Genomic DNA, 13,436 nt, shown 5'->3' on the forward strand with positions numbered 1-13,436 from the left:
ATACTTCTACTGTAGAGCTCAAAAAATCGAAAACATGACGTTGACGCCGCCATCTAGTGGGAAGAATTAGGACCAAGTATTGCATTAACCAGAATTCACGCCACCGCTAAATATTTCGATATAAAATGAGTAAGATATATTTCTTCATCTTATCTGGGCCGGTCGTGGTCGCAAGCATTAGTAACCACCACCACTGGGTCGCCATCTACTTTTCGCATGAGTACTTTGTTGTTGTTATGCTATACGTATTTGAAATTGTTAGCCTTGGCCCAGACTTTTGTTTGAAAAAGCAGAGTGCGTGCCCTTTTTGTCAAATTTTCCAGCACGAACAAGTCCTCATGCGCATCAGATAGTTTCTTCCTATTCTGCCACCACATGTCCCTGTCGGTCTGTTTCGCAAAGCGACGGATTACGCCGGGTATCTTATCTTTCTTGGAAGGGAGGCGGTGGATGGCTATAATGTCATTTTTGTTCAGAAGGGGCAATTTTATTTTGGCTGCAAGCTTATTGATTTCACTGACCACGTGTTCGTTTTCAGCTGTCTGTATACCGTGAAATTCAAGATTAAGTCGCCTGCTTCGCCATTCAAGGTCATCGACCTCGCGTCTCATCTGTACAAGCTCGTCATCCTGAGCTTCCACTTTTTCGAGCCTCCGCTTCAAATCCTCCTGCTCGTTGCGCTCCATGAGTGTTAATAGTTCGTCGTAACGTTCGCTCATGAATTGTACACTGTCTTCAATGCTTTCCACAGTTTCCTTAAATGGCATCAAGTACTCGAGTTTTGATGGATTGATTTCAGCCATGTCCGTATATCCTGTGTATCGGTGTCAAAGCTAGGTTTCTCGGTCGGCTGTGGCCGAGACTTGGAACGTCTGCATACTGAGCAACGCCAAGCGTTGCGATACGGCTCGCCCTTTGACTTTATCGTTGTGTCTTAAACTCCGGCACATTTCCCGGTGTGATACTTGCTACTGCAGTCACTGCACTTTATAACCGATGTCACTCGCGACAAGTTGTACACGGCAAACTGGACATTGTTCAGTTGACGACATTGTCACACTCTGCAGCAGCAGCAGCAGCAGCAGCAGCAGCAGCAAGAGAAGTAATGAAGGAAAAACACACGAGAATGTAACGACTAACGTGCAACAACGCAAAGCGCTGCATCAGACGGTCGTTCTTTGACGCTGCCGCTGCTGCGAATGTAGTGTAGCGGGGTCCATCAGGCTTGTTTTATAGTGCGTCCTTGACTTGCAGCGCTGGTTGCTTGTAGTGGCGGGATTCCTGGCTTGATTTAAAGCAGCTCGGTGTACTGCCCCAAGCAGCAGCGGCAGCATCAAAGAACGACCGTCTGATGCAGCGCTTTGCGTTGTTGCAGATTGCCAGGAAATAGCCGACGTCAACACCACGACCATCAGGAACCCCCCCTCCCCTGTGTTCTTGGTGGGCATACACCGAGCTGCTTTCAATCAAGCCAGGAATCCCGCCACTACAAGCAACCAGCGCTGCAAGTCAAGGACGCACTATAAAACAAGCCTGATGGACCCTGCTACACCACATTGGCAGCAGCGGCAGCGTCAAAGAACGACCGTCTGATGCAGCACTTTGCGTTGCATCAGACGGTTTTGTCTTGTGACCTTCCCCTTTTCCCCTCCCCCTTGCTTCCCCCAGGGCCCCATGTCCTCTCGTTTAATTAAGTGTTTCACTCACTACTGATCACACGCGTAGGAGTAAAACAAAGAATGATTACAGCCGTGATTTCTCTTTTGCCGTAGGAAACGACAGTAATCGATGTGCTCTGCTACCATCGCTGCAGGAGGATTTGTTTACCTGCGGCAAAACGGACTCCTCTTACCGCTGCATTCATCTCTTAGCCGACGACTTTCGTAGCTCTGTACTCAGACATCTATTGCAGAGTTTTGTTTTTCCTGATATTTTTAAAAGAATATGGAGGAGGGGGGGTTACTTGTAATCACACCTCGATATTTACGCATCTCGGTAAAGACCCGTATAATAGGTCATGGAAACATAGTCCTCTATTTCGTAAAAAAAAGCTTTCCTTGAACGACATTGCTAAAATTAATTCTCCGTGGGAGGAAACACTCTGTGATCATTACCGATGCCCGCAGTAGGGCATTGCCGACTGACTCAAGGTAGTACAGGTTCACCAACCTAAATTTACCGACATAAGGGAAGAGTACAACTAAACACATCACGGACCTAAAGCAATCGGTTAAAATGGGCCAAACAAAACCAATCAACCGGTACAATACATTTATTTAGAAAAATCTCTACTGAACACGTATCGTATGAGGTATAAGCGACTAATATAGCAATTCTTATAGCTTATCACACCTTTACATGGGCGGATGTTTGATTGATTGATTGTGGGGGTTTAACCCGCCGACGCAACGCAGGCGATGAGGCGCGCCGTAGTGGAGGGCTCCGGATTAATTTTGACCACCTGGGGATCTTTAACGTGCGCCGAAATCTCGTACACACGGGCGTTTTTGCTTTTCGCCTCCATCAGAAAAGCGGCCGCCGCGGCCGGGAATCGAACCCGCGACCTCGTGCTCAGCAGCGCAACGCCTTAGCCACTGAGCCACCGCGGCGGGTACATGAGCGGATGTCTTGAGTTGCATGAACGGCAGACAATTGCGCAAATCGAACCAATAAAACAAAAGTACTATGTAAAAATAACAACCCAAAAACACAATGTACATGACCCAATGACCATTATCGCCATGAGCGTTCGAAGTTGCAGTGTTGTTGGCCCCGGTGGTTCGACGAACAGGATGTTGGCGTAGATCAGTGCGTCCATCATCATGCACGACTTCGAACACCGTTGTTCTACAGTCGTTTGAAATTACTATCGGTACCTCCCGAGCCATCTGGTGCGTGATCTACAACACAAGACGGGACCAGGGGGGACCGCTGGGCTCAGCCATGGCATTCGGCATCGCTGCTGGTACAGGGTCCTTCGGTTGGCGGAGGACGTCATGCGCAGCGCCCTGGTTGTGGCGCTGAGTGCGGTCGTCTTCAGAAGAGCCCGCTCCCCGTTGGATCCCGTCCGCCCGGCCAGTAGCAGGCGACTAGGGCGAAGCCCTCTGCAGCGCCCGTCGGAGCAGGGGGTCCCGGTCACGGCGTTTTGAAATCGCCCCGCCGAGCCCAATACTCTAGCTGGTGGGCTTCCTCGCGCTGGAGCGCGGCGGAATCTCGGGAATGACTCGATGTTGGGCCGATCAATCCCAACCCCGAGAAGTGGTACGGTGGGCACCCGGAGGCCAGCCTTCGTTCTTCCGACTGCTGCTCCTTCTTCTCCGCTGCTGCTGCCTCTTCCGCCCCCTCCAACTCCTTCCATTCAGCCCGCACAGCGTAGAGTGTCGTCAGCTGCCACAGGACGTGGGATGGCAACGGCGCGAAATGCGCTAGCGACGCTGGCTTAAAGGACTGTGCCCCTGCTGTGAATTCCTGAAACCAATTTTTTATGCTAAGAATGAGGGAAAAAAATGTTAAAAATAACACAACCGGCAGTAAAGATTTGACACCATTTTCTAGTTTAGCTCGTGACCCCTTCGGAGTCATAAAAACAAGGAAGAAGAAGCCGAATCGAAATAGCGCCAGGCTCGTGACCAGCCGTTTTTTTCATTGCTCCTTTTTCTCCGACGCTTCTGTTATACATTCTTATAATTTTATCGTTCTCTTTCCTTTCTTTCCTCTTTCTTTGTTTATTACTGTTTCGAAAATAACCCAGGTCAAAGCCTAATCTTTAAAAGCAGCTTCTCGGTCAATTCCCCACGTGTGTATGTGCCGCGATCCGTGGGTTACCAACCAACCAATTTTTTGCGAGCTAGGTTGTGCCGGTTGTCGTCTGCTACATTCCGGATTTGTGGGACAGTAGTATCGCTCTCCTTGGTACTCGGGGTTCGCGTTTGACCGCATCTAGGTTCGGTTGTAAACTAACGACTCCGAAGTAATGACTCTAAGGGAATGTTGTAAAGTAATGGCTATAGAGTTGCCGTGAGCGATTATTTAATTTACATCACATAACCGAAACGTCATACCCACCTCAGCAATCTTATGCTAAAATGCCCAATTCAAAGCATTGCTTAATATATGTTGTCAATACGGCAGATTTCAATGTTTGTTTTTGTTTGTGAGGTAGTATTATTATTCCTACTAGAAGTAGTACAGCCGTCTATTGCTTCGAAATGGGTTAGGTAGCGGTGGGATGAGCTTTTTGGATGGCCTTCAGGAGATCATCAAAGGTTGGTGGTGTGCCCAGTTCGAGATACCAAACGTTCACAGTGCGAAGAGGACGCTGATGTGACAAACAAAGTTCTGTGAAAGCACTGTAGGGCTCGTTGCTTTATCACTGCTGGATTAGGGGGGAGGGGGGGGGGTTAAGGAGGCTGCAGCCCAGCGCTTTGTCTCCCAGGGCAGAAGAAGGGGGCCCGTCTACTTTAACTTGCCTAATGTATGGGAACATAGATAGTAGAAGTTAGAGCGACCAAACTCCTCCCCCCCCCCCCCCGGTCTTTGGTCTCTTGAATAAATAAATGTAGCAGGCAGTCGCGGATTCTTCGCCGAAGCTTCTGCGCGGCGTCTTTTTTCCTAACAAGAGTTCAGGTTCCAAAAAGCGACGGGCGTCTTCTGTCGTTGGTTTCTGTCTTTCAAACAATGCGGCGATTGCCTGGTGTCGGAGCGTTCGCTGTAAATATGGATTAGCCGCAGCGCGCTAGCCTGAAAATGACGCCTGGTTCGTGTGGTCCTGCCCCGTGGACACCGAACGGAATGGCACAGGAACGTTAGCCCGCACGCAAATAGCCAAGAAGACACGTAAACAGCCCGAACCAAAGCAAGGAAAGCTTGCAGCGGTGCTCGGCTGCTGCTTATAGTCTCCGCAAACTCCGCTTTAGCACGTTTAACTTGCCTCGTCACACGCTGCTACGCGATGGACTGCCGTCAGCAGGCCTCATTCGTTTGCCTCGACACGCCCGTCGTCAGAGGGAACACCACTGCCCTGGCTGGACATACGCACATGACGACAACGCTCGGCAAAGACATTCAAGTCGCAGAGAGTGGCCACTGCAGCACTGTTACACTGGACCTTATCATTCGGCCAGGCATAAGCGTGAACCGCATGGTGCGTTTTCTGCTCGCGAAAACGCGCCGCGCACGCCACAGGCGCGCTGGCGCTGCCGCGGAACCACCCGCACGCTGCGCGCGTTGCAGCCGGCGGCGGCAACATGGCGGCGGCTTCGGCCGCGAAGCGGTGTCTGGAGATCGAGCGACCTCTTCTAAGAACTCTCTTTCCCCAATGCGTTCATGAAGTTGCTTGTGTGGTAAAGAAGCTCATAATGTGGGCGCAAATAGTACTATAAAACATCATCCGCGCCGCTAGTGAAAGCACCCATGCGATATCTGCCGGGGTGGTAAGCCTGAACATCTACTGCGGAACCAGCCAGCTGTGTCGAGGTCTTCAAAACTGCCGCCATGAGGCGCGCGCCTCCCCATTGGTGCAAGTCGTCAGGCTCCTAACACTTCCGCGCGCGTCGCCCGTCACTTTCTGAGCGGGGCACAAGCTGCCGGCACGCGGAATTGTCGACGCGGGCGTGAAAAAATCGCACTGCGCAACACCGACGCGCCCGAGTCGGGTACAAAAACGCGCCATGCGGTTCACGCTTTAGGTTGTTTCCGTGGGCGGCGCGAGTGTTGTAGGTTCCAGAAGCCCAGAGCGCCGGTTGTCAGTTGTGCCCGTACAAGGCGGCTCGCAACAAGAACAACAAAACGCAATGACGGTATGGACGAAAGGCAATGGCAGTAAACTGCCAGAGCCCAGGCCTCGGTGCACCAATTGCATGGCGGGAAGAGGCGCCGTGCTCTTTCCTGGAAAGAACTGAATGGAACGGGCCAACGGCAGTGGTGTTGTTTAATGGCGAGCTATTCATTTTGACAGCCGGATCAATTTGACAGCCTGAGCTCGGACCATGAGCCGCATTCCTCCAACACGTTAGCGCCCAGAGTTACTGGATATTAACTCTGGTTAGCGCCAGACCTCGCGAACCCCAGGACGTACGAGAGAAAGGGAATGGAGGTAAACGCGGGGTGAGAGGTGATCAACGGAAATGTATTTATGGGAAAGACGGGTGCGCAGGTGGTGATTGGTGCAATTGGACCCGGGCTGGACATCTTAAATTTGACTAATCGGACCTTATGGCTAAGGCTGTACCTCAGCCATAAAGTCAGTACGATTGGGCAGGACGGCATTTTTTCTTTCTGTTCGGAAGTGTTTAAACATTATGTACAGGTCCGCGCAGAAGTAAACGGAGCACGGGAGCGGTGGCCGAACTGCATCGCTGCGCCGTGCATGGGCGCCGACGGGAACCATGGAGCGCCGGTCAAAGAGTGTGTTCGCACTGCCTCCACCGCCCTATCTGATATGTTTAATCGCCGATCTGCTGGCGTGTCATGCTCGGCGAGACGGTCTTCAAAAGGCAGCGCTAGGCTATAGAGGGGCGCTGGTTGCACTGCCGCTCGCAGGCATCAGCGGCGACCGAATCCGCTGCTCACGAGCTGGACGAAGCTGCACACGCCCGGAAACGTGCCTTGTTGCGCGCTGTAAAGGGCGGCATAAAATTGTAGGCCGCTGCGGGTTGGCATAGCATGTCATTGCGATATAATTAATTGTAAGCCGGCAACAAAATTGATATGTACAATATAGAAAGCACATTCACAAACATTTTCGTTGTTCGGAAAAAAAAATCTTGCTTCCGAGATTTTTTTTTAATTTTGGGTTTGTCCCATGTTATTGCTGCCGGTCAGTCCACCTCTGTTCTGAACAAAGGGGAATAAAAAAATGTACATGCGGTGGAAATTCTGCATTGCAGAACACTGTAATGAATAGGTGCAATCATTGCCTGCTATTACAGCGTGCCTCATAGGGCGCATATTTCATTGTCGCATTAACCCTTTCACTCACGCTGACGAGGATAGCCGTCATAAGACTTTGTACCAAATTAACCAATTAAAAGTATGGTTGCCATCGGTAATGACCACTATCCTAGTCATTGGTCATTTTGGGGCCTGGAAGGTGCTTTTTTGCAAGCCACTGGGGCTATGCGGTGAAGTCATCGTTTAATTCAATGCGGAGTTTTATTTAAATCTGCAACACTTTCTTAACTAATACAAGGTGCTCGTTAAAAATAACTACGTCAGTTTTAATGCGACAAAATAATATGCGTCCTACGAGGCCCGCTGTAACGATTGTACCTGTTCTTTACGGTGTTCTCTAATGTAGAATTTCCACCGCATGGAATTTTTTTATTTCCCTTTGTTCAGAACAGACCTGGACTGATCGGCAGCAATAACTTGGGACAAACCCAAAATTAAAGAAGAAATCTCATAAGCGAGATTTTTTTTTTCCGAGCAACGAAAATATCTGTGAATGTGCTTTCTATATTGTACATAACAATTTTGCTGCCGGCTTACAATTAATTATGCTATGCAATTAAAATGCTATGGCAAACCACGGCGGCCTACCATTTTATGCCGCCCTTTACAGCGTGCAGCAAGGCACGCTTCCGGGCGCGAGCAGCTTCGTCCAGCTCATGAGCAGCGGATTGGGTCGCCGCTGATGCCTGCGAGCGGCAGTGCAACCAGCGCCCCTCTATAGCCCAGCGCTGTCTTTTGAAGACCGTCTCGCCGAGCATGACACGCCAGCAGAGCGGCGATTAAACATATCAGATAGGGCGGCGGGGGCAGCGCGAACACACTCTCTGACCGGCGCTCCATGGTTCCTGTCGGCGCCCATGCAGTTCGGCCGCCGCTCCCATGCTCCGTTTATTTCTGCGCGGACCTGTACATGGCATGTGAAGTCAGTAAAAGACGCAATATATATATATATATATATATATATATATATATATATATATATATATATATATATATATATATATATATATATATATATATATATATATATATATATATATATATACAGAAAGATAGGTCAGCAGTCTACGACGCCAAAGGAGGCATAGGGGTGTGGTTGGGCTCTTTTCTTTTTTTCTACGGTTAATGAAGTGAACATTTTTTTTAAATATACAGAAGAAAGAAAGAAAAACACGCGCCCAGAGTGGGGACCGAACCCACGCCTTTCGATTACATGTCGAAGGCCTTACCAATTCGGCTATCTGGGCGACTGTGTTCTCCTTCACTTTCTGGGCTATTTATATTTACTAGAAGTGTATTTGACACTTGAGGGTGGTAGCCAGCGCCACTCTGACTACACGGGGGGAAGGGGACCTTCTTTTCAACCCCCGGGGCGTGACTCCAACGTCTACAGCCTGTCCTGAGCGGGTAACTGGCGGGAATCCCTCTTATGCTACCTAGGCATCAAGGCTGCCAGAACCGAGACCCTCGCTAGGCTTTCGCAGAATAATATAATAAGGAAATGAGGGGCTCGTTGAGGAAATACAGAAAGATAGGTCAGCAGTCTACGACGCCAAAGGAGGCATAGGGGTGTGGTTGGGCTCTTTTCTTTTTTTCTACGGTTAATGAAGTGAACATTTTTTTTAATATACAGAAGAAAGAAAGAAAAACACGCGCCCAGAGTGGGGACCGAACCCACGCCTTTCGATTACTGTAGACCAATAGGAAATATATATATATATATATATATATATATATATATACTCGGATCAGATCACTTGACTGACGTCTCTATAGGTGCCAGCAGACAGAACCAACAAGTTCCTATTGGTCTACAGTTGGGACTACCTCGCTCTAACGCCACCAACCGGATAAATGACAGACTGGAGAGAAATATATGTCGTTCATTTGGAAATGGTATAAAAAAACTGGAACGTCCGGTTAAAAGCATCAAAATGGCGCATCTAAACGAAAAGAAAAATTACAAAGAGAAGGCCGCGAAAAGAAGCTGCTAAATATGAAGTACAGCTTCCACGAAGCCGCATGAGTGCTCCACTGTGAGTTAGTTTCAAAATCCCGATAGTACCGTGCTTCTGTGGAGGCCTTATCAATTGACTAATTGATTGTTTGGTTTGACGCGCAGACGCAACGCAGGAGATGAGGCGTGCGGGGCGCCGTCAAAACAGCACACGACGAAAGGGCACGCGACAGAAGAGCCCCGACATAACAGCACGGCGTCAAAAGGGCACGCGACAAAACAGCACGCGACAAAACAGCACGGCGTCGAAAGCGCACGTGACGGAAGAGCACATTGACAAAACAGCACAGCGTCAAAACAGCACAGCGACAGAAGGGCACGATTTTATGGAATGCCTAACTGGGCAATTGGTTAGATTTTAAAGCGTATACAAACATTATAGAGGGTGGAAGATTCTCAGTAGGAGTTTCTCTTCACGTTCCGCTACTATTTCTCGAATAATATGTTCCGGATTTAATTTTTACACTATGTAGGATGTTTGAAATGAAAGCGGCAAAAGCCAGGGCTGTCATTTGGTAAAACTATTCAGACACCGAGAAAACGAACTTGTATAGAACAAAAAAAATTCAAAAAGGAAAGACGAAAGGTTGGGCTATATGAAACTCAAAATGGCTTTTGTTTCCTTTGCAACATCAAGGTTTATAGAAACAATCTGCTACACTAATCGTTTTTTAAGTAGCCCGTCAATTTTTTTGGGTAATAACAGAGTATAAAATAATAAAAATAATAAAAATAACAAGGTATTGCCTTGAGACCCCCTTACAAAACTTTTTGAAAGTCTCTGTGTATCGCAGTTATTTCGATTCTATTAAAATATTTTCCAGCCTTGCAGTTCCGATTGAATGAAGAGGTGCCACAATATGTGGAAGCTCCCTTCCACCTTATGCGACTCGGCGTTGCCTACAAATTTTTCTTGTTTTAAAAATGGCGCAGCTTGCACTGCAAGGAAAAAAGCAGAGCTGGCGGTCCGCTCCCTTCGTCGGAGACCAGGCTATTGAATCTCACATTTATTTCCAAACTTGCCGCTGAAAGGTCTCCAAGACTGCCAGGCCCGGATCGCTTCGTCTGCATGCTTCCACATATTTCCCAAAGTGGGCCGCCCACGCTAGAACTGGCGGCCGAGTCTAGAGTCAACGCCCGCGCTACGAACCCAAAGGAAATGCAGTGCTCCCGGAATGCGATGCTCAATCAGTATCCATAACGCGAGGATCCCAGGTTCGATGCCGAGCGCGGGGGCAGAGCGCCTTAGGTGCTGGAGATGTTGGCGTCTCCTGTCATCGTCTTCGTCGTCGACTTCGTCGTCGTAATCGTCGTTTTACGTAGTCATGGTGCTAAAACACAGGAAAAGTCATTTACGCCTCGCCCTAGAACGTAACGCGTAATAAAAAAACCGGGACACTCGCTTACCCCTCGCGCTGGAGCGCTTCGTAACGATTACTAAAAAAACACCGGGACACTATTTTACGCCCCACGCAAGTGAGCTTTGTGCTTCAAAGACGAGAGACTTGTACAGCAAAGCTGTATTCCTCTACCCCCAGTGGTTTCATCTCCGTGGGCAAAAACGCCAAGTCGCGAAGAATACACTTATACACTGCATGCGTTGCCCCACCTCAGGTTTCACGTTAGTGGAGATGGCCCAAGATGTTTTTCTTTGCCATTATTGTTATTGTGTTGTTCACTGCCGCCGTTTCAACCGTGCCACCCTCAGGCCTTTGGGGTGGCACAGTGTTAGGTTTCCGGTTTCATGGCGTTTCTGGTTTGTGGTTTCATGCCCTCCCCAACTACGGTTATTTCTCAGTCGTCGAGGCTTTTTGGTGAGACTGACGGACAAAGCTGGGCCTAACCAGTTCTGCTGTTAAAATGACTGTGAAAATTCACCATCCCGCGCATGCGGAGACCACAAGAAAGATGATTCCAGCGTGTTATTTTAGACGGCGCAATATATTACAGGCTAAAATGTGAACTGTGGCACAAACAATAGCAGTAGCTAACCATATTATGGTGGGTCCAAAAACTATTAGGTATACACTCTTAGTCAATTCCTGGTTATACGATCCGCATGCAGGCGGGCCGCCGCGTCAATTTAAAGCCGCTTATAAAGCGGCAGTTCAGGCGGCCTCGAGCACAAGCGGCCCGCAAAACACGCGGCCCACCGAACACGCGGCCCGGCGTTTAAGCGGCCATATTGAGGGCCGCCTAACTAGAGGGCCACCTAAATCCCGGGCCATGTGTTCGGCGGGCCGCTAGCCGTACACTCTTATTCGCGTCCCGGATAGCGTCCTATTTATATGCGGTGGGCAGCCTCAATACTGTGATATAAGAGGCCCTGACAGACTTCTTTTCCGTGACAAAACCTCAGGTGGTTACAGCACGCTTATATGCTGCGCCAACGACCCGTGTCACGGCTATATACTAGCGGACAGCCTGACGCCAGAAAATAAATAAAAAGAGAGGGGGAATAGGGAAGCTCCGAGCGATATGTGTGGCTTGCGGCGCATGCGCGTATTCCCGCTCACACAATGGCCCGCAACGTTCCTTTGCGGCGGCCGACGACACGCACCCCACGACGCGGCGAAAGCCGAAAAACATTTAAAAAAACTTGCGCGCGCATGCGCAGTAGGAGTGGAAAAAAGTTCGCGCGTGGCAGTTGTTGTCCGGTGATTTGTCTTTAGCGCGCGTGCGCAGTATGGAGTAATTTCAGCGCGGAGCAAGTTGGGGTCCTGCGCTTTGACACATGCTCTGTATAGTTCATACTCAGTTCCGAGCGCTCACACTTACTTGACCACGTTCGCTTCCGCTGACATCAAATGTGTGCACCGAAATCAGTGTAACAGGGGAAGCAACTGTAGTTGCTTCCCCTGTTACACCGATCCTGTTACACCGCCCACCGGTAACGCAAGCCAAGCAGCGGCGCCATGTCAAGCCGGCTGGTGTGTGTATTATGGGCATAGCCCGGTTGAACACGAGCGGATAGGTAAGTCCCTGGATTTCTTTTTTTTTCGAGGGGTGGGGGAGCGCAGACTAAGAATTTGTTTTTGCAGACAATGTAGCAAGTACCATGAAATTATGCCATTTGCGTCGTTGTAATAAGCCCGCGCCAAAACCATTTTCCGATACCCGGGATCGTACGGTAAATTGGACGTTCTTATAGAGAGGAGTCGGGTTCCCAGTGCGGCGGCCGTTTTGGGATCCAGGAGAAAAACGAAAACGCTTGCACATGTGGGGTACTTCCGTTGCCGTAATGAGTATACCGCGGTGCCATAAAGAATTTGCATTTTTACACGCGTCCCATTGTCAAGGTCAAGCCACATAAAACACAGTTTGAATTTTGTATTTTTCAACATTCTATGGCCACTGCTTGCCATTTTCGGTAAGAGTTGCAAAAAGTTAGTTATAACGTTCTCTCGTAACTAGGTTTTCGCGTTGTCGTTTCGGCTAGTGAATTTTCTGGCACGTTGAGTAGTCTGGATCCTGTGGCGATTTGGAAAGTTTCTTACGGTGCGTTTAAGTGGTAAAGTGTTGACATGAAGCAACATTCACGAGTAACACCAGCCCCCATCTTGTGCTGTTCGGCACGGCTGTCGTCGGTCTGGAGTGTCAACTCGCGGTTTGCAGAAACATTGGCAGCGCGGCAGCGCAAACGCGGCGCGGCGCCTGCGTGGAGGTTGCTCATAGCGGTGGCTTGTAATGTTATTACTCAGCCTCCTGTAAAGGCGTTATACAGGAGGCTATGGTTACACATGCGTTGGCTGTTTGTCGGTGCGCGCAGTTTACCTATGCTTTAGCAAAAGATATTGCTAGCAGTTTTATTCGACCTTTCATAAAATGTTTTGCGCCATACTATTGGGGGAAATTGTTTCATAAAAAGAAACTAGGGCACATTACCCTCCGCGTGTAACAGCGAACATTTTTTTACGACGTCCAATTGACGTGCCGGCGTCAAATAAAATTATGCCAAAGTTTTCTCGCACGCCTTTTCACTGAAAAAGCGCTCGGCCTTCCTATGTATAAGAAGAAAATGTCCATTTGGAGAGCTTTTGAATATAAAGCAGTAAGAAAGAAATAATTGCCTAAACTACAGCGATGCACTTGCCTGATTTATGATATTTTCACATATCTGCTAAGGTGTTGGTGATACTTCTTTCGCGCCCCTACAGGCTATACTGTTTTACCGCCGATAAATAACGCCACAATTTTGTACCTGGTCACTTTTTCAACTGCCGTTTCTTTTCTTCACGCAGTGCCAACACAACAGAATGCTACCCGTAACTCGAAGTTTTTGAAATGTTTATAACGCTGTTTCAATTACAGTGCGACGAAATCCCAGAAGCAGCAGCTCCCGGGCCAAAGACTGCTGGGGGGGATTCTACAAAGGCCTTCTACATCATCGGAAGTGGTGTATTTCTACCCCCGCCTCTTCCCTTTCTCTTCCTGCGATACATATGTGGTGCAGGCTGGGAACCTCTTT

At 48.9% G+C, this 13,436-nt stretch overlaps 1 protein-coding gene across 1 annotated transcript; it reads right to left on the reverse strand.

Moving 5' to 3' along the window:
• Positions 1-239: 239 nt before the first annotated feature.
• Positions 240-719, reverse strand: LOC144164192 (uncharacterized). Its single transcript, XM_077694705.1, has one exon. It carries the CDS (start codon positions 717-719, stop codon positions 240-242), a length of 480 nt encoding a protein of 159 aa, XP_077550831.1.
• Positions 720-13,436: the final 12,717 nt, after the last annotated feature.

This window comes from Haemaphysalis longicornis, unplaced genomic scaffold (assembly GCF_048455015.1).
Source record: "Haemaphysalis longicornis isolate Haplotype H1 unplaced genomic scaffold, Haemaphysalis longicornis Haplotype H1 scaffold_1, whole genome shotgun sequence".
Taxonomy (NCBI): Eukaryota; Metazoa; Arthropoda; class Arachnida; order Ixodida; family Ixodidae; genus Haemaphysalis; species Haemaphysalis longicornis.

Excerpts from the sequence above, each read along its gene's own strand:
- LOC144164192 (XM_077694705.1), bottom strand. The coding sequence starts at position 719 with ATGAGCGAACGTTACGACGAACTATTAACACTCATGGAGCGCAACGAG.